Below are 27,310 nucleotides of genomic sequence, written 5' to 3' on the forward strand. Positions count from 1 at the left end.
GGTAATTTATCGGTATGAAACTTTAGGAAATATTTTTTTTTATCAAAACAACATAATGAGAGATTCCTGCATTGAAAATTTTGATTTTGAAAAATAAGGACCACCCTAATACATACATATAAAGAAAAATCATGGGGGTTCGAATAAGTAGTAGTGGTTATGACAAGTTGTTGAAATTGTTAACATATCTTATTTGAGTTATGTCTTTTTGTTCGGTTACTATATCTGTGATTAATATTCCTACCGAAATTTTATCGCCATTGCTTGACATTTGTAAAAGTTACGTCGTCTGGAATAAATCTACCTTTGCACATGTTTTCGATTTTGTACAGATTAAAAATGGATTTGAATTTGCAAATTTTGCGTTAAAAATTGGTTCAATGGTGCGAGCACCTTAGAAATGTTGGAAAACTGTGGATTAAATTCAGGTCCTTTGGGACCAACTTTGCAGCAACACGGCTCAAACTCAAATCATTAACTACAATGCCCTGAACGGATCCATAAGCAATGTTCTAGTTCACTGATGGTTAATTTGTGATTATTGATCAACTTTTCTTCCACCTTATTTAAGTTTTCCTCAGTTTTCGATGCTGGCGACCTGCCTTTAAGTTCGTCATCCTCGATCATCATCCTACGGGGAACGCGTTTTAACAGCCGAAAGAATGTAATGGAAAAATCGAAGACAGCTCTGGTGGCTATACCGAAAGTAGAGTTCCAGAAATGTTTCGAGAACTGGATCAAGCGTTGGCATAACTACGTTGCAGTTGATGGGGAGTACTTTGAAGGCGATAATATCACTTTTGAGGAATACTCTGACAAGGAAAAACCGATAATACAGGCGAAAGGCGGACATACCAATAAATGAAGCATTATATTTGATTGGCTCAAAAAGACTAGGACGAGCATTATATTTATTTGATTGGCTTAAAAAGGCAGCCAATGCATATATTTATTTAGTTGAGCTTGTGCAACTCTCAAGTTTATTGATCCTTGAGTTTTGGTAGACCCTCATGAAGAGAATTGCTCTTATACAGGGTTTGATTGAAAAATAAGGAACCTTATTTTTTTTAAGCAGTTTTATTAAACCTTTTGGCTTATACAACTAATACACTACAACTAATATTCTTCAAAATAGGACCCTTGAGCTTCCATACACCGCTGGTAGCGGTCCTTCCACCGCAGGAAATTTTTTTTAAACTCATCCGCTGGAATCGCGTTCAATTCGGCTGTCACAGTTTTTTGGATCGCCTTGATGGAGTCGAAAGCTTTCTTTTCCGGCGCGGGAACAAGAAGAAGTCCGGAGGGGACAGGTCTCGGCTGTAGGGAGGGTGGGGAAGCACAGGAACCCCCATCTTGGCCAATGCAGAGGTGCAGAGGAAGGCGGTGCGCACCCTCTTGGGTCGTGGCGACTGGCTCATGTGCCACTCCGCACTCTCTCTCTTGCACTCAGGATCGTACTCAAATCACCAGGTTTCATCTCCTGTGATACAATTGTCTAAAGTATTATCTTGTTCGTCACTTGCCAATACTTCACGACTCTTTTCCACACGCAATTGCTTTTGTTCATCAGTCAAAACCTTTGCAAAACTACTGCAAAATCCTAACACACTTTTAAAACAGCTTTCACGCGCAGAGCGATGTTGACTGCACCGCTGTTGCCACGAACTGGGAATGGTTTCTAGTGGAAGGGGAAGGTCCAACGATCATTTTCCCCCACCAGCCAATTCGCTTTGATTTTTTATAAGTTTTTCCCCTGGTGGTGTTGCGCATTTTCTCCACATAAAAAATATATCGTGCATTCTTATCAATATGAGAAGTCACCATGTTTTTATGTCTTTTGCTTTAGCAAGTTGAAGACTTTCAAGTCGTTTATCTCGATATTTTATTATTGCAATTGTTTTTCGGTTTATGAGAGTCTGGCAGATATTAGTTCCTGACTTGCGGTATCTTCACTTTCGTGGAGTACTGTATTTACTCAACGTAATTTATATTCGCTGCAGTCAGTGAAGTTTGTTTGTAACACAGTTTCCCATTGTGAACAGATCCTATTTTCAAGTATCACACGGCATTCTAATTACTAAAGTGCCATAAGCAACTCTTGTTGTTGTTGATATCTTTTAAGATAAAATTAATTTTAGTATTTCTAATTTTCTCATTAACTTCATGTTGGCTGACCTCAATCAGTATTCACTCATTTACACAGTTCTTTTACGTATAATCAATTTTCGCCTATTTGTTCAACTACTGTACATCTGTCCATCACAACAACACTATCTGTGCACATGCAAACATTACTTTACTCCCAATACTTATACACGTATTCATGTGAATATTTATAATAATTTGTATCAATTTACATTCAATTCTATTGCACATAAGTATGAATTAAGAATATTTCCATTTAATTTCATATTTACAGGTGAAAGCATCCGATACGAAGTATTTGCAAGTCATACAACAAGTAAAAGCGCACGGATCCTTGCAATACAAGGTAAAGATACTGCACGAACTGCCAACGGATGAGCAATTATTTATCCATGTGCATGCACCAACAACACTACAAGACATTGAGGTAAGCCGACAGGAGTAAATAATGAATTATAACCACAAAGTGCTGGCCAGTAGAGATATGCACATATTCTAGATCAGTATATACATATATATGAATGCATGCGTGAGTGTGTGTGGATGCGCTAGTGTGCAACTACGTTCGTTTAGCTGTCCAACGTGGCCGATTGTTGTCGCTGCTGGTGGCGATGATGAAGCAAAATAGTACTTATTTCTCATGCATATAACTTGAATAAAATGTGCATGTATGTGTGTTTGCATTTATTATGTGTAAGAGCTAGACTGCATCGGTGTCTGTCTGTGTGGCTATGCACTGTAGGAAAGGAGGAAATGCTTGAGGAATACACACATGATTACCTGTTTGAAAAATGTTCTGTAGTCGACTCACACACCACACATTTCAAGCGACCAGTTGCCTAACACACAGAATGCATATGTATACAGCCGCGTGCAACTGATTAGAGAAGTTTTCATCCAGAACTCCTATAATGATGCGGTCTTTTGCAACCTCCGCAAAGGATTTTCTGGGCGTCACGCCAATGGCTTTGTGCCTTTTTGCTTTAGGCTTATTTTCCTCCAAGGACCGTCGTCGTTTTGGAGTAGATTGTGTTGGTTTGAAATCGGGGTTGAAGTCTGGAATGATTGTTTTCGCTCTCTCACTCGCTTCCTTCAACTCCCGTGTGAGTTCGCTCTCTTTAGGCTGGGTTTCGTATACCCTCCTTAGAAGCCTGGTAGCTCGCTTTTGCTGGGTCTACCCCCCTCCCAAGGGACCATCCTACGGTACCGGAGCTAGCAATAGCTGAGCTTCCGGTCGGGACCGTTTTTTGGGGTTGAATCACAGTTGACTGTCGGGCTAGTGTAATTTTGCTTGTGCTTGGACCTGTATCCAGTACTGTTGTTTGTAAAGTTACTGGCCTGGCTTTCGCTCCGGCTGTCACTTGCTTGGGACGACTCATTAAGCCGATTCTTTGAGCTTGGTGCGACCGTTGCTCGTACTGCGGAACTGGTTGTTCCTGTCGGTCTGTTAAGAGAACTCCTTTTTTTATTATTTTTACTGTTTGGACTATTCATTTTTGGACCCACGAGTGTCGGAGAAAAGATATCCGCCCGTGCATAGCTCCGAACTACACGGGTAAGGCTGGTAATTATGGAGGGCGCCAGGTATCCGTAAGCTCCGTTTGAGACTTGGTTATTTCTAAAACGGGCCCCAAGCCTGACAGATTCTCGCACAGGTCGCATCACACCTTAATCCTGCCCTTCACCCCCGACCACGTTAAAACTACTTTGAATAGTGCTGCACTATTGAGGAGTATCGACCACTAACCATAGCACCCTTAACTTAGCGTGGACAACTGTGGTACTTATTTCCAGCCGGCACCCTCGGGGAGGGTTCAGTGGAGCATTTTCGCCAGCCCAATGTTATGTAAAAAGTTAGTGTTATAAATAATAAGAAAATGTTTAATTCCTGACAGAAATTCCCAGCGACCGTTTGCTAGAACTTAATATTCTACTTCATTTCCACGAAGTGTCATGAGTTTCGTATTTATGTAAATCTTAAATGTTTTGCCATAAAATTAAATTCAAGTCCACCTGCTACACTCTGTGGTACAAAAACAAATTAATTTTTGAAGCCGTATTGATATCTAGACGCTATCAAGGAGATGTGCGGTGGTGGTACTCGTATCAGTGCATATCGAGTCCATTGCAATCGCAGGAATCGCGCGCCGTCGCATTGTGGTGTCAGATTCTATCTCCCACATTTGTTAAATGTCTGAGGTTTAGTTTAATTAAGAATTTAAAAATTCAAGAACACAATCCAAAAAAGTTCTGCCTTTCCATACTAATTTAGGTATCATTTTAAAGAACAAATTCCAAGCATCCGTTTATGCATAGTTAAAAAAACGTAAAATATCGAAAAACAAAAATTATAAAAGCAATTTGTTTGGATATTTTTTTAAATATTTTTATTGGAAAGTACATATTTGTTGTGATCTCTTAGGCCGATAATTATATTGATGATTTAATTAAAAAAAAAAAAAAAATTAAGAGCGTGCGCCACTGTAGAAATTTCATAAACATACTTCAAGAATTACAGTGAGGAAAACCCCCTGTGCATTTGTTTCTTTGAATATGTTAAATTCTGGAAGAGAAGAATAAAAGCATTTTGATCTCAAAAATGTAACCGTTTTTATTTTTTCAAAACACAATTTTCATTAACCGCTAAATAATATAAGCAGTAGATTAATCGTTTCTAATTAGTTGCCCGTGGCTGTACTTACATATGTGGTTGCAAACCTGTGTGATTGTGTTGTTTGCAGGTGTGAAAATGTGGCTAGGAGCAACAATTCCTGCATCAAAACAACGAAGTGTAGCACAACAGAAATATTTTTATTTGTTTTCTTTTGTATTTCTACTTGGAAATTGCTGGCATTTAAATGGAAGTGATGTTTAATTTTCTTTTGTATGTCTTTGCTGGTACGGTGTTAATCGTTGCATTGTTTATTTGCTTGTAAATATACACTTCTACTTGCAATGAGTAAATTTACGAATATTTGCAAGGCAAATTGAATGGCAGACCTTTCTCGTTTCAATCTAATTTTGAGAATTTTTAAAGTGCCTTAATTATTTTAGTAAATTTTACTTATTTCATTAAATTTGAATCTTATTTTTTGAAGCTATTTTTTGAAATTCCGTAGAAGCAATTCAAGTAAAATATTCTAAAATAAATTAGGTTAGGTTATACTGGCTGGCTGAAGTCACGCAGAGACCATTTTGGTCCATAGCGATACCAGATCACAGTCCTATTTAGTCCTCCAGTTAAGGGATAGATTCTAGCTTTTCAAAGCCGAGAGCACCCTGGTAGCAAGTCTAGTTTTCGAGAGAGCCGGACAGTAGCATAGAAGATGCTCCAGGGCTTCTCTTGTACCCGGCTCATTACATTTCCACAAGGGTCGTTAAGGGTAAAATTTAGCTTGTAAGCGTGTGCTGAAACTAGGCAGTGCCCTGTTGTTTACGAACTAAAGTTCTACAGTTCCTTCTAGCGAGCGATACAACCGATTTATTATACTTGTCATCATATGCGTGTTTACACATGATCCTGGCAACTTTGCAATTGGTTAAGCTTAGCCATCTGCCTTTTGCCTTTCTTAGCATGCGTGTTTCTCTAGTCCTTTTTGAATTGTGCGCAGGGGTTTGAGCAGCTGACTTATTTGATCCCCTGTAAGTCTCACCCCTTCTTTAGCTATTCCATCCACAGTTCCATTTCCTTCTATGCCTTTATGCCCCGGGAACCCAATAAACACAAATTCTGCGGCTACGAGTGAGCTTGTTAATTGCTCCCTTGTATTGGGTATTTGGTTTACGACTAGCAACCAGGGAAGTGGCGATAAGCCGCCCGCGTGCTTCCTCGATAAAATAGTCTCAATCCATTCTGCCACAATCCTTCTGCAGTTTAGGAGACTTGCAATCCAGTGATTTATGGCACTATTAAGGATTTCTAAAATAGCTTTAGTTGATACATTGTTGAATGTTGAATATTCCTTATATTCCAAAGCCTTTTCAACATCAAATACCAGAGTAGTTTCAAAGATTTTGAGAATGAATGGTGTAAGACTAACCGGCCTATAATCTTTCGAGTAGAGATGACCATTTTTACCTGCTTTGGGTATAAAGACGACTTTCGCAACTCTCCAATTGGCCGGTATATAGTTTAACCTTAAGCATCCCTCTTAAATATAATGCAACCATAGAGGTGGTGATAATAGGTCATATCCGACAACAATTATGTATAGAATAAAACTGAGAAATTGAGTTGTAAAATTTATCATTAACAACACATATGTAGATAATTTGAAGTAAAAAAAAAATATATACAAATTTATGTTGGGAGGCGTAATTTTTTCAGTTTTTTTATGCAAAGTTCTCGTACGCAATAAAAAACTAGGCTCAGTTCAAAGAGCGATCTTTCCGAGCTAATAGGTATTTTTAGCGTCTCTTTTCTGCTACTACTGCTGATCATGGTGAAAAGAGTTTCAGAGGTGTGACCAAGATCATACCGTTAATCGGTTCTCAGCGAATTTGAAATAATCAGCTGATAGGTGGACGTAACAGTGGCCATGCCATTCGGTTTGTTTACGAAAAAACTTAGATTGTGTTGGTGATATAGAAAAAACAACATAGTCTCGGCTCATGATACCACGTTGCCGTGTGAAACAACATGTATAATCAGATTTTGGATATTACAACTAGTTTCAAAAATAATTGCCTGTCTATTTTTGCAGCTCCCTGAAATTTTTAGTGTCCGCGAACGTGTTAAGCACAACGATGGCCAAACCTGGTAATCTTTCATCCTTGACTGTTGAAGGTGCTTCTTCGAACCACAGCCGGTGAAGTTCTGGACTTAAATTCACTGGAGTTTTTCGATGTTAGGCTTACACTCCACTTGATCTTTGATGATTTTTTTCTCTGATGGAGGTGCTATATTTTATTAGCGGGCTGTAGTATTGCGGTTTTGTTCCACAACAAAATACTTTACTCAGCCTGAATTGGATATGGCAATGGTTTGATTGTCCAGGCTTACTGTTGGGCTAAAGATTCCTGCTTTGCTCATCACAATCGATCATGGCGTCCTTAATATTGCAAGTCGGACAGCGCTTGTTCTTGTGTTTCAAGCATATTAAAAAAATTTTCGTTCGACGGGCTTTTCTCATTGTTGATGACGTTCTTCCTTGCAACGGATTGAACAACATTAGTTGGCTGCAAAGTAAATTTTATCTCGAATCCGACACCGCATTTAGGCTCCTTAAAATGACAGTTGTACAATGTGTCGCAAAGTGTCGGAAAGTGAGGACCGTGGGAACCGTTTGCAAATGAATTGTGTTTGGTCCTCTCCAGGTGTATGGCAGTTCCTTCACTGCAGTTTTAATTATTCTTTAATGCTGAAATATTAACATCTAAATATTTCAACTGAGTATTTGGACACACGAAAAATGACACACGAAAATTGTGTTTATGTTTGCTTTCCATTAAAAATATCGACATTGTTTTAAATTAAAATAAGGAAATTCGTAATTTCAGTAAGTGAATAAATATAATTATTTTGCTATTGCGAAATTTATGTTTACAGACACAAATATATACTCGTACATAGGCACGCGTGAGTCGTATCTCTTTGCACTTAATTTTTACTTAATATGAGTAGTTGAAATTCCTAGAATAATAATCTCTAAATAAAATTCCGACCGTTTCGATATTTTTGTGAAAATTCTCCTTAATTGGCTCGCTTGCTGTGCGCTCATTACTATCACTCAATAACTTCACGTGGCCTTACTACAAATTCACCACAAGAATTTCAGCATTTGCAGCATTGCCGCAGTTATCAGAGTACTAAAATGTAAACAAAAATATTGGCATGGAAATATATTATAATGTACATATATATATCTGGCGGCCGCCGTAGCCGAATGGGTCGATGCGTGACTACCATTTGGTAATACAGATTTGGATCTCTGTGCATGAACATCAAATGATAGAAAGTTTTTCCTAATAGCGGTCGTGTATTTCTGCCAAAACAAAGCTCCTTATAAAATCCAAGCCTCAAGAGCTTGGCCAAACACCAAATAAGGGTCAATTATATATATATATATATATATGTATGTATGTATGTATGTATGTATATTTGTATGATACAGAATATGCAGTATTGGCGAAAACTTCAAAATCAGCGTAGAATATTTTTTTTAACATGGTAAATTTTGAATTAAATTTTACGGAATTTCCATTGAAAGGGATTTTCTAAGTTTTTTAAACTCTTCAGTGGGCACTGACATCCAAGTACATACATATTCCTAAAAATCCTATTTATAGTTTAAGCTAAATGAAAACAATATCTTGTCAAAAAAGTGGCACTTGGGCCGCCGATATACAAAATTTTCGCAAATTGGTATTCTGGGCCTGTTTTGTTTAAAATTATGAACGTGTAATACTAAGCGAACTTGAATGATAGCACACATTAGAAAAACTCGATGTATAGAATGCAACGGTGTGGCCAACACGAAACCGCTAATCCATTGCTTTCCATTTCTTAATCCTTCTGGAGTTGAGCAGATAGATGAAAGTAAAAATGCTGACTAAACCATGAAAATGAAGTTGTTCTGTAGTTGATGATATCCATATTGATCATAGTTACGAGCATTCATATTGCCAAATCTTCGGGGAATAGAATTGAATTCAACGTTGAAAGACTAAGATTCTTTAAATTTTGTAATCGCGGTGCTTATCTTGAACAATATACATTTTTAAGGTTGTCCATGGGTTCTCGATAGGAGACAGGTCGGGACTCTACGGTGACCACTTCATGAAGTTAGTGTTATTATTATTTTCCAAATATTCTCGTAGAATTTTTGCTGTGTAGATCGGCACATGGACTTACTGCAGAACAAAACCTTCATCCCTCCGGAATGGTGTATTTATGGATTTTTAAAAACACAATGGCAGTAATTTTCACCTCTAAAATTACAATCTTGCCTGTTTCTTGAGTCGAGAAACCTCCCCGCACCATTAAACCTCTCGGAATCGAGAGTTTTTCGGTAGCTCGATGCCATAAATTCGCCAACAATGCGAGTATTTTAATCTGATCATGAATTCAACGGTCCAAGGTATGGTATATGCAAATAACCTTGAGGTTTTGTTATGTGCTCCTTATAAAGTTCAGGGTTTTTTTCTGGATTTGTAGGCGAAAAAAATTTACTTCCCCATTTTGCAGCGAAGTGGTTATCAATTGGTGAAATGGTACTCTTTATGAACCAGAAATTTGTTTCACTAATTCAGTTTTCTCTGCAGGGTTACAGTGCAACATTGCATGTATTTACATGTGTTCTTTAAGTATGTATATATGTATGTATACATGTAACCACAAGCCTTCTTTTCTCATTATATTGTATATTAAATTTTTGGTCCATTATAATTTATTGCCGCTCATCTGTAGTAGGACAGCAAGCATTGCTGCCGATTTTGTTGCTCTTGCTGCTGTTATTGTTGCTTTTTTGGTTTGTTGTTATTATTTCATATGTCCTCGTTCGGTGCTTGCCACATCGCCAAAACGCACTCATACCACAATAACAAATTGAAAATATGGTTTGAAATTTTACGAGCATCATGTGAATTACAAGTGGATACAAGTTGCAACAACAGTAGCAGCAGCAGTAGCATCAGCAACGGCCAACCACAAGCATAACCACAAAATTCTAAGCATGTTACAGCAGCAATTGCAAAACCAACAAAATTCGACAACTTAATACATATAACTCTAGTCTCGTTGCTGCAGTGGCGTAGTTTTGAGTTGAAGCCAACAAAATTGGAGAATACTCGCATGTTTGTATGTAGTTGTTGAAAGTTGTTAGCAACAACTGTTCGTATGTAATTGAAAGCTGCCGCTCCTTTTGTTTTCCGTTGCTCTGATTCTGCATATGACAGCATGATAAAATAATGGGTTAGCAACATTATTAAATGTTTCAAATATTATTATGAATTATTTTGCAATTGAAATGTATCCAAGTATGCGTGAGTGAGTGCGAATTCCATGTGAGGAGCTGCCATAGCTTGTTATAACGGTATGTGGTTTAGATTCCCATAGTTCCCGCAGTGTCCATGTTGTCGTGCAATAGTATTTGTTGTTTTTACTTGCGAGTTTTTTACATTATTTCCCCATAGACATTTTGCCACCAAAGTTTTTTAGGTTACACTCTTATATGTATATGGGTCTGTGTGCCGTATTATTAAATTTTGTTAATCTCACAAAATGTACCTACATTTGGGCAAAAACTTTTGCGATATTCTGTGTGGGTGGTTAGTAGCATAAGATGTTAGTTTGATAACTACCATGCATATAACTGGTTTCATTTAAGCATCGAACAACAAATAGAATTGCAAGTAATCAGGGTATTTCTGAATTTATAAATTTTGGGTTGCCTAAAAGTTCAGTAACAAATGCGAGCCAAAGTAGAATTTTTATTTTTTTAACCATCTCTGCTAAACTAAAAATGCGGCATTTTAGTCGACGATCTTTTGTCATTGTATAGCCAAAAGTGTAATCTTTTCTATTTAATTAAATTTCATGCTAGCATGGCTGTGAAAAATGATAAAACAACCCACAGTTTTACAAAAATGATATTCATCAGGAACATGCGGAACATACTAATGAAAGGGAATATCCACAGGATCAACTATTCCAAAGGCAGCACTAGTCCGGAGGGCTTGCCCTTGTTTTACAGAGAGTGCAAGTTTTGAAATTTTTGGCGGAAGTGTTTATTGAAAATGTTATATACAAAATGGCTTCAAATATCATTTCTTCCTCCTATTTAGATGGGTATTTTTGGCCCTTTCTGGAAACATGTGTAATGAAAGTTCAGTACAAGGAAATTGGAGGGTTAAGCGTGAAGTGCGCTTCAGAAATTTTAAGCAATAAATTTTACGGGGGGTCACCGAAGCGAAAAACTCTTACGAGGTAAGGCCAGTTCGTAAGAAAGCTTTGCTCTGCCTGTTTTATATTGTATTTATATATTGCGAACACATACAGCCATGATAATCAGGGAGGATCGTTTTGTTTGGAACACAATTGTTGACTTACACTTTAAATTAAGTTTTAAAGCCATACAAGAAATTCGACCACAGGATGCAAAAAATGTTGGAGGTTTTACTCGTTTACTTTCATTCTAAATTGGAATCAATCCACTATCAGACAATCATTCTGAATATGTTGTTCAGTGTAATTTAAAAAAATTAAAAATAAAAATACGATACACAATAGTAATTAGTAAATTAAATTTTGATCAAAGTTTGTAAACGGCATTGTATGGGAGAAATACAGGGTGGGCCATATAGCGTTTGCTTTTCGAACCACCTATTTTTTTGAGAATGGTAACACAAATGACATGTCAAATGTGTTCATAATTTACTTAAGGGGGGAGCCTGGTTTATAAGGTCAAAAAAATCAAAATTTTTGTTTTCGTTTTAAGCGATTCCTAATATATTTCAGAATATTCATACAAAGTTACAGAGCCTAATTCTCAATATTTCCGTAGATACAAAGCCAAAGGTAGGCGAGCGTTAGGTAGTTACGCTGTGACCGGACAGCTATAGTACAAACTTTATCTTCTTTTCTCGACTTTTCATTTTTGTAATTTATTTGAATTGGCGTACATGAATGGAGAAAAACTAATAAGCCTTTTGAAATGAATCAAAAAAATCCCTTCAGTATTAAATTCTCTTCTATTTGAACTAACAAAATAGATAAAAAAAATTTTTCAAGATTTTTATATCAAGTTGAAGTGAATTTTTTGTTTATAGAAAGGCATTTTTTCTTTAAAACCTACAAAAAGTTGAAATTTTGGATTTTCTCTCAGTTTTCTTAGTTCATCTAGAATAAAAGATCATGATAATTAGAAATCCATTTGGATTTTTTGCTTTAGATAATAATTACGAGCTGTATCCAACTGGCGTAGGAAACTCCAGCGTTGCAGCGTTCTACTAATTTCTATGTTAACCATTTTTTCAACTTATTTTAACCAGTACAAAAATTTTGTATAGGTACTTTTTAAATGTTCATTAAAAGATAGAAAAAAATTTGCAGTGCTAAATTAATTTTTTCCTTAAAAAAAAAAATCGCAAAGAGATGCAATTTTTAGACCTCAAAAACCAGGCTCCCCCCTTAAAGGTTTGACATTTACGAAATGGGACGTTATACGCTTGAACAAAATTGGGAAATATTGAAAACCTATTTCCAAATTGGTGAGTCTTCTTCTTCTTTTCTGATGAAGCTCATTTTCACATCGGTGGCTACGTCAGTAAGCAAAATTGTCGGATTTGGGGCTCAGAAAATCCACATGTTACTGTAGAGAAGCAAATGCATCCACAACGAGTCACTGCTTTGTGCGGTTTTTGGTTTGGCGGCATCATCGGGCCATTTTTTTTTCGAAAATGAGCGAGGAGCCGCGGTTACAGTAAATGGCGAGCGTTACCGTGACATGCTCAACGAGTTGTTTCCAAAAATTGAAGAGGATGACATGGACGACATTTGGTTTCAACAGGACGGTGCAACTTGACACACTGCCAAAGTTACACTCGCATTTTTGGCTACCGTTTCTGAAAACCGAATAATCAGCCGAAATTCCGATATCAATTGGCCGCCTCGGAGTCGCCGTTCAGGGCAAATGCTATGCGAACCATCTAGAGACGATTGATGCTTTAAAACACGAAATGGAAGTTGCCATCATGAAATTGGAGGCCAAACAATCGAAAATGTGCTTAAAAATTGGGTTGATCGAATGGCCTACTGTAAAGCCAGTCGTGGCTTTTCTTCTTACCGGCTATAGCCTTCCACACAACGTGCAACTTGACCTGGCCATATTGTGATTGTTTGTTTGATTCGCATAACTCAAAGACAGGACTTCAAAACTTGAATTCAAATGAAACGGAACGTAGAAACAAAACAAAACTTAAAAAAGACCATTCTGAACTGCTTCAAAATGAAGATCAGGGCACACAAAATTTGATGTGAAGCAGATGCGGTAAGGTTTTCGATTCCCTAATGTTATAAGCCGTGGCCCATACACAGTTTGGAATTTGATCTATGGACTTGATTTTGATTGTCAGAGATGTTAGAAATATTCGAAATTTTCAAAAATCGATTATTCAGTCGCAGCGGTGATATCAATTGGCCGCCTAGAAGCTGTAATTTGATTTCATCAGACTATTTGTTGTGGGGCGTCGTTCAGGATAAATGTTACTCCAAGCATCCAGGGAGGTTCAATAGTTGTAACATTAAATCGAAATTGTCATTAGAGACCTTTGTCGAAACTGTAAACTATATAAACTATAAAGACATACGTGAAAGCTATTCGATTGAAATTATGTGCAGGTTTAAAAGCCCAAACAAAAAAAAAATTGTTCTTTTATTCATTTATTTCTGTGGAATGAACACAGAATCCCTAACGCTACAAAAAAATTAAAATTACAATACAATTTTGCTATTCCGAAAACTATTCACTTTATTACTTCATTATAATAACGGGTTATAACTAAAAATCTGCACATAATCTGCACTGCAGATTAATGGGTTATAACTCAAAATTTGCTCTACTTTAAAATATTTCTAGCTTTAGCATGCTTCGCTCTTTGAGCCAGGCATTGCATAACTAAATAATTTATTAGATACTTTTTTTCATATGAATCGTAACAACACCTGTTTCAATATTTTCGAAACTGGTTTCAAAGCAGCAAAAACTGCAGGAACGTATTGTACGCTTCTTTCCACAGAACTTAGTGCAGAGTGCGATCCAAAAAGAACTATGTAATGTAATAGGACTATGAATAAGTTCGTGCGGTTTTTTCGAAATTTGAAACTTTATTGACGTAAAATGGTTACAAATTTAATATTCAAAATATTGTCCATCGCTTACTACTACTTTTCCCCATCTTTCTGGCAATTCACGGATTCCCTTTGTGAAAAATTCGGTCGGTTTTGCCGCAATCCACGAATCGATCCATTTTTTGACTTCATCGTAATTACGGAAGTGCTGGTCAGCCAGGCCATGTTGCATCGATCGGAAGAGATAGTAATCGGATGGCGCAAGGTCTGGACTATACGGCGGGTGGGGTAGGACATCCCATTTGAGCGTTTCTAAGTATGTTTTGACCACTTGTGCAACATGTGGCCGAGCATTGTCATGTTGCAAAATAACTTTGTCGTGTCTATCGGCGTATTGCGGCCGTTTTTCTCGCAGTGCTCGGCTCAAACGCATCAATTGTCGTCGGTAGACATCCCCCCGTAATCGTTTCATTCGGTTTCAGTAGCTCATAATACACAACACCCAGCTGGTCCCACCAGATACACAGCATAACCTTCAGGCCATGAATATTCTGCGCCGACGTCGATGTTGAAGCATGGCCAGGGTATCCATACGTTGCCCGACGTTTTGGATTGTCGTAATGGACCCACTTTTCATCGCCAGTCACAATTCGATGCAAAAAACCCTTTCTTTTGTGCCGTTGAAGCAGTTGTTCGCATGCCATAAAACGGCGTTCAACGTCTCTTGGCTTCAATTCATACGGCACCCAATGGCCTACCTTTCGGATCATTCCCATGGCTTTTAAACGTTTGGAAATGGTTGATTGATCAACTCCCAAAGTTTTTGCAACCTCTTCTTGCGTTTGAGCCGGATCTTGATCGAGCAATTCCTCCAATTCGGTATCCATGAACTTTGGCGGCGCACCCTCGCGTTCTTCGTCTTCCAAGCCAAAATCACCACTTTTAAAGCGTGCAAACCACTTCTGGCACGTTCGCTCAGATAGAGCATGCTCACCATAAACTTCCACCAAGATACGATGACTTTCGGCTGCTTTTTTCTTCATATTAAAATAATGAAGAAGAATTCCCCGCAAAAACACATTATTTGGCACGAAATTCGACATTTTCAAGTGTGGTAAAAATATTGTTGTTTACGCTTCAAATAAAAAACTTATACTGACGTTTGTGCCTTACGACAGTAGCTCTCCAATGAATGTTTGGAAATGTGGATCGATGGAATAATAATCAAGTTACGCCATCTGTTGTAAAACCGCACGAACTTATTCATAGTCCTATTATTTTGCGAACTTTAAAAATAGAAAGGCAACCAGGTTCTGTAAGAAAATCTACCCAAACCTGAAAAGATGGCAGATGGAAATGTTCACAGCTATATGCACTTCTGTTCATATAATTAAGTCACTTCATTGTTTTGCAATATTCGCAAAATATTTCGCGGACATTTTTTCCGTTAATTTCTAATAAAATATGGTAAAAAAACAAGGTGGCGAAAAATTAATCACCCTATCGGAAGATTTATAATTTTTGCAAATGGCGTCGTGCGTCAATCATATCTGACACTTGTGAATTAAACAGCTGCAGTATATAAACAGATAGGCAATAGAGCGCGTAAAAAATAAAGATTTCAAGCACTCAAAATCATTTTTTATTTAGTAAAAAAGTTATTCAAATAAAAAATTATAGTATATAGATACAATAGAAAGTAATATAAATACAAATCAGAGTTCCAAACTTAGCCCAAATTAACAAAATTTAACAAATTTAAACAAAATTCAGAAACATATTTTCAAATTTTCAACCAATATTTCGTTTTATAGTCGTTTTAGTATAATAAAATTGCTAAAAAATCGTGTTGAATTGTGAAAGTTTTTGTTTTGCTGTGATGTTGAGAATTTTCTCCAATGTAAAGCACACGCCGGCACTCTTTTATCTGTAAATACCTTCTACTCAAATATGAACGAGACGGTATCAATAAAACGGTCCGCAGATGACATATGGCAAAAATACATTTTTTATTTTTTGGTAGGACTGTTATAAGCTTACACGGCAAATTTCAGCGTGATATGTCGCATAGTTTGTTTTCTGTGCTACTGTAAACAAGTCAAGCTCGAGTGTGTTCTTCGAATTCTCTTTTATGACTTCAATTGTCTCAAAATGTTTTCCACGGAGCGGCAACTTGAGCTTGGGAAACAGGAAAAAGTCACATGGAGCCATATCAGGCGAATACGGTGCTTGCGGAACGATATTAACATTATTTTTGTTCAAATAATCGCGTACAAGATGTGATGTGTGAGCTGGTGCATTATCGTGATGCAAGAACCATGACTTGTTGTCCCACAATTCCTTCCTTTTAAGACGAATGTTCTCGCGCAAACGCTTTAAAACGTCTAAATAATATTCAGCGTTAACCGATTTTGCGATTTGTGCGATTTTCAAGCACAATTTCCTTTACTTTTCCGATGTTTTCGTCGTTTACTGATGTTGCTGGACGACGTTCATGAGGCAAGTTTTCAACCGATGTACGGCCCTCTTTGAACGATTTGTACCACTGGAAAACACGTGCACGCGATAGAGCAGAGTCCCCATAGGTTGTCTGCAACATTTTTAAGGCGTCTGAAGCCGAAATTTTGTTGGAATAACAAAATTTCAAACAAATTCTTTGTTCAACTTGAATTTCCATCGTTAAATTCGAAAAACACACTCGAGCTTTACTTGTTTACAGTAGCACACAAAGCAAACTATGTGACATATCACGCTGAAATTTGCCGTGTAAGCTTATAACAGTCCTACCAAAAAATAAAAAATTTATTTTTGCCATATGTCATCCGCGGACCGTTTTATTGATACCGTCTCGTCCATATTTGAGTAGATGGTATTACAGCAATGATGATGTATACTGACCGAACAAAGTCTCTTCGCTTTACGTAAGAACTACGTTGAAGTACTTTGTTGCCAAAACATCAATTTTCTGCCTAAGCACAGAAATCCCGCTAATTATCGTAATGACCGACCTATTGAAGAGTTTTCCGGTGAACATACAGGTTATGCTTACAAGAATGGCTGGATGGCACAAAATGTGAAACAGTTGACACATTGTATGCGAAAATGCCGCACAACGTGCTTGCTCCCGAATTCGCACAAAACTACGACGAGTTTCTGACAAGGGATCATTTTTGGAAATTCATTTCCTTAAAATCACTGTTATAAATGCAATTTAACCAAAAAGTGTAGATTTAATAAATCTAAACAATAAATGTAATTTCCAATTATGAATGAAATTTGCAATTCTGCATGATGTACATACGTATATATTCACTTATGTATGCTCCTATGTATGCGTGTAATCAAAAGGGGTCTTAAATAATTTCTGCTTTTGCTGTCCTGTCTCTCATCTCACATGCTCCTTTTAAGTAAACTTTATCATATGTACTTTACATTACCCGCAAAAACAACAATAACAACAAGATCACCCATATACATATATGCATGCTCGTCTGCCACTTGTAATTTCCCATCAAATTCCAAATACAAATACAAATATGTTGTAAAGAATTCATGTCGAGTGTTGGACAGTCGATTTACTAGCATGATTTATTGATCATAAGTAATGAAGAAAATATTAAAATAAATACAAACAATATAAATGAAATCACTCGGCATTATATTGCCATGTTGCTGCTCCTGTTGCTGTCGCTGTGCTGTTGATATTTCTGTTTCTGTTTCTGCGTCTGCTTGTATCTTTGTTTTGTTGTTGCTTTTGCTACAAATAGCAGTTTGTACCCTTTCATCACTTGAGAAAATATTGCTGCAGCAATTGTTGTGAGCTCGTTTATTATGCTGCCGTTATAAAAATGCAAGCAACTGCAACTGCAACACTAACAATAGCAATAGCAACGGCGACAACGACAGTGGCAAAAAACAACATGTAACTTTTCGAGCAAATCACGAGTATCACGAATTGTACGAATATCTGTGCAAAAGTGAAGGAAAGTGAACAAATAAAATACCGAGAGAAAGCAATAGAAAATGGAAAATGAAAAACAAAAGCATGACAGCCAACAAACTATGACGTTACGTATGTATGTGTGGGTGCTAATATTTTAGTGTCCCTGCAGTGAAATCTACTGGTTTTGAACTACTCACCTTACAACCAGTTTGCTTTTTTAACTGAAATACAGGGTTCACCATTTAACCCTTTGTCTACCGTTTGGGTCGAATGGATCCGAATGAGATTTTTAACGCGGTTACTTTGTTTATTCTTATGTTTTCTGTAATATTCTAACATTTTTTATTTTTGAATAATTGGTGTTGCTAATAAAGGTGGGCCATGTAGCGTTTGCTTTTTGAACCACCTATTTCTTTGAGAATGGTAACACAAATGACATGTCAAATGTGTTCATAATTTACTTAAAGGTTTGACATTTCCAAACAACAAAATTGGGAAATATTGAAAACCTATTTCCAAAGTGGTGAGTCTTTTTCTTTTCTGATTCTCATTTTCACATCGGTGGCTACGTCAATAAGCAAAATTGTCGGATTTGGGGCTCAGAAAATCCACACGTTACTCTAGAGAAGCAAATGCATCCGCAACTCCACAACGAGTCACTGTTTAGTGCGGTTTTTGGTCTGGCGGCATCATCGGGCCATTTTTTTTCGAAAATGAGCGAGGAGCCTCGGTTACATTAAATGGCGAGCGTTACCGTGACATGCTCAACGAGTTTTTGTTTCCATAAATTGACATGGACGACATTTGGTTTCAACAGGGCGGTGCAACTTGTCACACTGCCAAAGTTGCACTCGAACTTTTGGCTACCGTTTTTGAATTCCGATATCAATTGGCCACCTCGGAGCTGTGATTTAAGCCCGTTGGACTGTTTTTTGTGTGGGGCCGTTAAGGACAAATGCTATGCGAACCATCTAGAAACAATCGAAAATGTGCTTAAAAATTGGGTTGATCGAATGGCCTACTGTAAAGCCAGTCGTGGCAGTCATTTGAACGATATTATTTTTCATTCATAAATGATAATGTTCAATCTTCAAATTAAAAGAAAATGTTTGAAAAAATATTGATTAGTTTTTTTTTATAGCCGGTTCAAAAAGCAATTTTCTAGAGGGAAAGCTACCTACCGGTCGGTAATGCTATTTTTTGCGGTAGACAAAGGGCTAAAGCGGTAGCATCGATCAACCTCTAACTTTTGACAGTCTAAAATTGTTCAGCTGTATATTAAAAAAAATTGTCAAAAAGAAAAGTGAAAAGTGTTTCAGATGATTACGCTACTAAAAGGCGTTTGTACGCAAAATTTGCATTGCATCAAGATAACGAGAACGAAGTTCCCATGAAAATATCGAATACGTACGAAATTAAAAAGAACTAAATGTCAAAATTTATAATAACAAATGGTGCTTGGGTTTGTTTTGGCGACTGATGTACGTCGTTCTCAAGAACCACGTACCGCTTTCTCAAACCACTTTTCGACGCATATTTCGTAGCGAGTTGAAGATGTTGCCGTACAAAATTGCCGTACAGACTCAAATACTAAGCCCAGCTGTTTATCCGCATCGATTTTATAAAATGCCACTTGGGGAATTAGAATGTTTGCTGAGTAGTTTGGTTTTTCACTGCAAAGATGTTACAGGGTTTGATTGAAAAGTAATGAGCCTTATTTTTTTAAGCAGTTTTATTAAACTTTTTGGCTTATACAACTAATATTCTTCAAAATAGGACCCTTGAGCGTCAATACACCGCTGGTAGCGGTCCTTCTACTGCAGGAAACATTTTTTAAACTTGTCCGACGGAATCGCGTTCAATTCGGCTGTCACGGCTTTTTGGATCGCCTCGATGGAGTCGAAACGCCTCCCCTTCAGCTTTCTTTTCAGGCGCGGGAACAAGAAGAAGTCCGGAGGGGATAGGTCTGGGCTGTAGGGTGGGGAAGCACCACAACCCAAATCTTGGTCAATGCAGAGGTGCAGAGGAAGGCGGTGTGCGCCGGCGCATTTTCGTGATGAAGGCTCCAATTGTTGACAAGGTCGGGCGACGCGGTTTTTCAGCCGAAGGAGCACTTCTTTGTAAAATGCCGCGTCTACAGTGCTTCCTGGAGGTACAAACTCCTTGTGGACGATGCCTCGAGAGTCGAAAAAGATGAACAGTACGTTGCTCCAACGATCGCTGCATCTTCGTCACTGCAAAATCCTAACACACTTTTAAAACAGACGCTCCGTGGGGGAAGGCTCATTACTTTTCAATCGAACCCTGTATATGCACATGTATGTATGTTGTACGTTGAAAGAATGAAAGAAGTAAGGAACAAAAATCGTATGCAATGCCATTAAGTTGTCGCTTCGTTTATTTTATAAAATTACTGCAGTTGCTACAAGCGCGGCTGTTTGACTCATCGTACAAACTACACACATATTTAAGTTTATACGAGTATTTGTGCTAGTGGAAGGATTCACATTTTATCAATGCAGCAGTAATACTAACAACCAAAAAAAGGGGGTTTCGAGTGCATGAATGTTTACCTTCTTCCTTCGCAAGTTTACTTTCTGGTGGCCGCTGTAGTCAAATGTGCTTGTTCATGGTATATCTCGGTTGTTCATTCTTGGGTCGTGGGCTCGAATATTTCATTTGAAAAATGATCCCATTAAAGTTTTCAGAAAGTTGTTTCTACTATGGGTTGCTCCTGGGCAAATAATGATAAATTTCTGAGTACAATTCGATTGTGAAAAAACTTATTCGGAGATGAAATCAGCATTAGTGTCCCATATGCCACCTTCAACTACTTCTCATAGAATTTATATACATAGATACAATTTGGTGAATGATGGAGTCAAAGTATAGTTTGTGGTATTTCCAGGCTGACATGGTTGAAATAGTAACAGAAGCCACCACCAGGCGTGGACTCTCAGAAAAGAGGAGATATATTCACTATCATTTGCATTCGTATAGGGAGTTAAAGGATATCATATTTATATATTCATGTTCAATTGCACCAGAGTTGCATAAATTATAAAAGGAACGAACCGAATTTTGCACGCCATACGTGCTGATCTACACCATGTAAGAGACCGCAGTATCTGGATTTACCGTTTCTGGCTGACCTAACTCAGAAGGTGGATGCCAACTTAAAATGCCTGATGAGAAACATCAGAGGCACTGCAGTGAGACTTGCAACTATCGATGGTACTGTCGTCAATATCGACGTGCTTTAACTATCGATGGTTTTCAATAATATTGGTAGTATTGGATTTAAGTTTTATAACTTATATTCTGTAGCATATAGATTCTACCATCACTCCTCCTTATTTGTGATTTAAATTTCAAACTCTTCGAAATGACCTTTTATCGGCGCGATGAATAATATCACGACCCACGTTCTAAAATACTCATTCAGCATGCTTTTTGATCGCTGTGCTGAGTTGAAAGGGGACTATTTTAAATTATATCAATCCAGATTATCTAAAAATATTTTTTTCTTTTCTTCAGAACGCAGCTTGTTTTCATTCATAAAGAAATTTGAGTTAAAGTTTAAACATTTTCGAAATGCTCATATTACAGCAGTCGGCTTAGAACTATTAACTCTTCGTTGGGCACCCGGGTCTGGCCAGACTGGCTTTTTCGAGTTTGGATGTGAGTTTAACATATTTATATTACAGCTAAAGACTTGAGCTGGCGGGTAGCTTCCTAAAATTTAATTTTCTGTCGATTTATGGATATAACCTTTTAAAAAGGCTTATCGAGCAGGACGAAAAAAAGGCCAGACCGGGGGGCCCAACCGGGGGTTTTAAAAAAGGTGTCCTACGGAGGGTTAAGGATATCTACCAACAATTTTGTTTCATAGTATCAACGTTAATGGAAGCCGTCAGTAGGTGTTATTTCCATGGATATTTAAATTCACTTCGTAATTTCTCATGCAATTAGCGTTAAGGGAACTCTCCAAGTGGGCGGCCTCAAACGGTCTAATGGTTAATCCAGCCAAGACCGATCTAATTCTGTTCACTAGAAGATATAAGATACCGAGTTGTCAGTTACCATCTATAGTTGGGGTAAAACTAAACCTATCGAACGAAGCCAAGTACCCTTGGCAAAATTCTGTACTCAAAGCTTTCTTGGAAAAGGAACACCGAGGAAAGGATGAAGAAAGCTCGTAACACCCTCTTTATATGTAAGAGGACATTTGGCAAAAAATGGGGCCTGAAACCGTATATCAAGCACTGGGCATACAATACGATCATCAGACTCATTTTAACTTACAATTATCTTTAAATTGCTCAATGAAACTCCCAGACTGGTGCAGCGTCTTCCAAGCTGAGGTCTACGCTATGAACCAATCAGCAAAAACGATAAGACTGATGGACTTACCTCCAGCAAACCTTAGGGGAAGGTAAACAAATGCAGGTATCACAATGGCCCTTAGGGCCACTGAGTGTCTTGTGGTAAACAAGCAACTGATTAACCTAATCTGACTTTCACAATCTTTTTGCACACGATGATGATAAAATATTGTCAAAAATCTACAGGGTTTTGAGGGGCTCCCAACTTCCACTTTATTATGCTAAAATTTAATGGGCTATGAAGCTGCATACCTTCAAGTTTTCTAAATTACACCACACTATTATAAAAATATAAAAAAAGATTTTCTAAAATAGAAATAGTTAAGACTTGGTAATTCGGCGCGATACAATTATTTTTATGTGTGTTTATGTGCTTGATTTAGTTGGAATGTATTGACAGCTCTAGCAATGTTAGCCTCGACAGTAGCGCTTAGCGAGTAACCAGCGAACGATTACAAATGACCCAATCAGGAAAGAACAACAACAACAATGTATATATATGTATATATATATATATATATATATGCAAGAACGAATGCAAAAAGCTGCTGTTCCGATTATACCACTTATTAACATTTTGCTAGCTTTTCTCCTATTCTACGTAAATTTGTACGAATGTAACTGTTTGCTATTGCTGCGCTGCTAACGCAGGATGTTGTAGAGCATCGCATGATGGGTGCTAAAATGACACTGTAGTTGTATTTGGCAACGATAGCTTTCAGATAACGAAACATTGATAGCGCAAATCCCGGCAAAAAAAGAGAAGGCACACATATACCTATTTACACGTCCTTCTTTGTAAAAACAAAAATTTGCACGAAAACAGTTTGCTGCCACATTTTGTCGCACGCTATTTGTTGCCATCGCTGTCGAATATTGCTGTTGCTGCTGCTGTTGTTGTTATTGTTGCTCGATCCTTAGCTGGTAGCGTGCAAATAGCGGAAAATAACGGAAATTGTTGCAAATTGAAAAAAGTTAAGCTATACATCAGTGAGAGAATGTGCAATGGTGTACAAGTGTTCCCAACAGTGCGTTTGGGCACTGAACACGTTGCCCTTGGTGAAAAGTATTGTTCCTACATTCAACGAGAAGTGAAAAGTCAAATTAATACAATCGCTTGCAGCAACTGTAAGAGTCAGACACTCGTTAGAGCGTACTGTTTCGCTGCGACTATCAGTTACATACAGGCTTCACTCACAGACCTCTCAGCCACTCGTACACCGGAACTGACTACTATTGCGTGATGGGTTGGCCAATTTCGGCAGAAACATCAAGAATATGAGGATTACAAAGAAAAGCAGCTGTAACTATACGTTTGGCAGTGGTTGCATCGCTTCGCTGCATCGGTTTCGTAAAAAAAATTACTTTGCTATCTGCATCGATCGCACTGTTGTTGTATGTATTGGTATCGGTTTTCATCCGAATTTTCGCTTTGCATTATCGAACATCAACAGACTTTTCCCACATGGCTTTTTGGTGTTGCTGTTGTTATTCAAATTGATAAAAAAAAACATAAAAAGTATATCTCAAACTGTTTAAGTAAAGCAGTAAAGGCGTGTAGTGTTTTTTTTTTGTATTTCAAACATCAGCTTTGACCATTTTGAAATCTGTAATATTTTTCGAGTTTATTTGTAACCTTATAAATGTTTTCGGAACGCTTCTGAAGTTAGGGTCCTTGGCCGGATATAGGTAAATTCGGATCGTTTTGGTAACTTAGAACTGACTGCCGTGGGGTTAAGATTCGTCCAAACATTATTTTGCTTGGCATAAAACCTATTAACGTTTTTTGTTTTTGCGATGGACACATTAAATTTTGAAAAACTGACTTCGGATTTGTAATCAGCTATCCCGGAACTCCCATTTTATGGAGATTTTAGTTTATTTGAGCTTGAATACATTATTATAGAGTGAGATCAAACTACCATTTGAGTATAAGTTGAAGTCTGAAGTCTTTATCATGTCTGGAGGAGGAGGACCTAAAAAACATGTGTATAGGGTTTACCTTTACTTTTCTCAAAACAATAACAAGATCGGAATACAACATCGGAGCAGCATCAAAAGCAGCGTCATGTAAAAAAAAAGACGTGAAAAGGTGTTAAATCTTATAGATCTACATACATACATATATATATAATTAATATAGAAGAAAAGAAATTAAGAAAACAAAAAAAAAAAACAAAAATTACAACAAAAAAAAATTAAAAAAAAAAAAATACAACAACAAAAAATTACAACAACAAAAAAATTACAACAAAAACAAAATTACAACAACAAAAAATTACAACAAAAAGAAATGAAAAAAAAAAAAATTTAAAAAAAAAATTTAAAAAAAAATTAAAAAAAAAAATTTAAAAAAAATTAAAAAAAAAAAAATTAGAAAACAAAAATTAAAAAAAAAATCTGTGTTAAGAGTTAAGTAAAGTATTGGAGAAAATTTAATTATTGTCGAATTTTCATCACTACTTTTTCACTATTAAAAACAAATTGGTGATCAAAATTTTTAAGGTTGCATGCGCTATCCTATTTTGCAAGGAATTTTTTGCTATTTCATCTTAATTTTTTTTTCCAAAATGCTCCATAGAATCTCTTTAAGTTTTGCCGTTTTTATATTTTGCTTCTACTTATCGCATTGTATCTTCCAAGAATTTCCATCGCAACTTTGTAAGACAAAGTTTTCTCCTGCAGCGCCTTGTACGGTACAGCGTTTTTATTCACTGTAGAGCAGGAAGAGGTCAAGATGAATTACTAATGAAAAATTTACACAATTCAATACAATTATTATATTTTGAGCGGAAGCGTAACAGGCAGTATCTTAACAAATTCACTGCCTTGAAAGAACAATATCGGCTTAGAGAAATATCTGCATACACCTGTATCAGAAGGGTTTTAAGAGTTTGAGAAGTTATATGGTTTAAACATAAATGTTGGAATGAATTTTTTTATTATAATCTGGAAGATAATTTCATGTCGTTTTTTGCATATGATATCCGGCATATGTCCGCCGCGACTTCGAGTTTCATGGTGCATTCGATCAGTTAAATTTTTAACAATTGATTATATTATTTTTACAAAGTAAATTTACACAATTTGGACACGTTGCTCTTGCGTTAAACGATTCATGATGACTTGCCAGACTTTACTGAACAGAAATGGCGTCAACACAGTTTGTCATTCTCAGCTGTCAAACCATAGTTAACTATATCGATAGTTCCCATGCAGCTAAAAAGACACCCGATATGTACGACGAGTACGGGGAATATGTACATAAACAGCTCGCTGTGCTGCATTGTTTTCAATATAAAAGAAACAGTTTCCTGTAAATAAGTAGTTGGAACAAAGAAAGCTATTACTTACCAGATCGTCTTTGTTATTAGTTTACACAACACCTGATCAATACAGTTTTATGTTGCGCTTGCAGTGCCATCGCCTGCTGGCTGATTTAATTCAATTTCTTTGTTTTTCTTGATACCGTAAAATGGAAATTTTAAATGAGAACAGCAATGAAAAACTATAGTATATCTGCATTGACACCATTCACCGCGCTTTTTGTGTCTTGCTCACTTTTAACACTGGAGCGGCAGTGGTCAATGAGGTGTACATGAGGGTTTTGCCTGAGAAGGCCTCCCTCTACCGACTTTCCTAATTCGTTTTTGAGGGTTTTGCTTGAAGCAAGGGTTAAAAAGGCGTTTTTAGGTGGAAGTTGGCCTAAGAAGTTCTACGATAATATTCACTGTGGAACTTTGTTATATATATTTTAAGCTTCCATTGCGCTCAGACATATATTTCAAAGATTTTTTCACTGTTTTGAACACAACTTAGGCTGCGACATGAAACATTTAATAGACCGTAAATAAAAATTCGAAATTGAGAAAATTTAGTATTAACAAAGTAGTATCCTCTCTACTTCGCAGACACTTTTCTTATTCTTGCTGTTTTCGGGTGTGTTTATTTTTGCGACAATTTTTGTTGATATTTTTTAATTTTTCTTTTACCTACTTTTCTTGTTTATTTTTCAATATTTTAATTTATTTAAATTTCTTCTAATACGCTTAATATTGCCACTTTCTATTCCACCCTCAGTTTATCCACCACATCGTTTTTAAGTGATTGAATTGTTTTTCTGTCACTTTAATTCCATTTTTAAGTTTATTAGACCGTCTAGGCTCTTGATTTTCCCTTATAATATTTATGAAAAAAAAACACGACCAAAAGAAATTCTCAATCAACTTTTTTAATTGAAAATTTCTTTTGATGACCAGCAATTTATATTATATTTCAATCCACTCCTCAGAAAACTGAATTGCAAGCCAGTCATTGCAGCCTCCTCTTGAAACTTTTCACTGTCTTTGCTCATAATTTGTTCTGCTTTATTTGTATAAATTTTTTGGTGTCTCCGTTTTGTATTCCTTATTCATTATTTCGTTATTCAAATCTTATTTTTATTGTGTCAAGTAAAAGTGATTGATGCAGGCATTTGGTTCGCTTGTTTTATAATTTAATAAGATTAATGTAATCCTCAGACAAATACTTTTCCACCACATTGTTGTGTTAATTTGTGGGTAATTTTATTTCTTTAAGATTTAATTTTTGTTTTTACTGCAGGGTATTGCATTGATTGGTGATCATTTGTCTTTTTAATTAACTTCAACTGCAAGTTAATGAGCTTGGGTAGGGCCACATTTTTATAGTACAGAATGAGGTAATGTGAATGAAACTGAGTTCTATTGTTTCCGCATGGGTATACATTCGTGGTTCATAAAATTTAAGTTTAATTATCAAAATATTAGAATAAAAAAGCTGCTATGGTGCAAGATGATTTTTATAAAAAACATTTGCTTGGGTTTTGCACAGGCATTTTCGAGTAAGTGGGTTTTAGATCATTTGCTTGTGCATCTACTACTGTAGTCGTTTTTATTTCTTTTTTCCAAACTTGTTCCGGTTATTTATACCGATTGACGACAAATCCTTCTGGAATTGGTTCTTCCATATACACCTCTATACTTGGTAGCCAGTCTTGTGTGCTCAAACAAAGGCTCTTTTCAGTGGAAA

General features: G+C 36.8%; 1 protein-coding gene across 1 annotated transcript in view; it reads left to right on the forward strand.

Moving 5' to 3' along the window:
* The window catches only part of LOC128868613 (nuclear pore membrane glycoprotein 210), a 145,836-nt gene that overhangs the window by 88,590 nt on the left and 29,936 nt on the right, over positions 1–27,310 (forward strand). The window contains exon 21 of the mRNA XM_054110904.1: positions 2,420–2,572. Within this exon, the coding sequence (XP_053966879.1) occupies positions 2,420–2,572 (153 nt within the window). The remainder of the gene's footprint in view (positions 1–2,419; positions 2,573–27,310) is intronic.

Source organism: Anastrepha ludens, chromosome 6, assembly GCF_028408465.1.
Source record: "Anastrepha ludens isolate Willacy chromosome 6, idAnaLude1.1, whole genome shotgun sequence".
NCBI classification, from domain to species: Eukaryota; Metazoa; Arthropoda; class Insecta; order Diptera; family Tephritidae; genus Anastrepha; species Anastrepha ludens.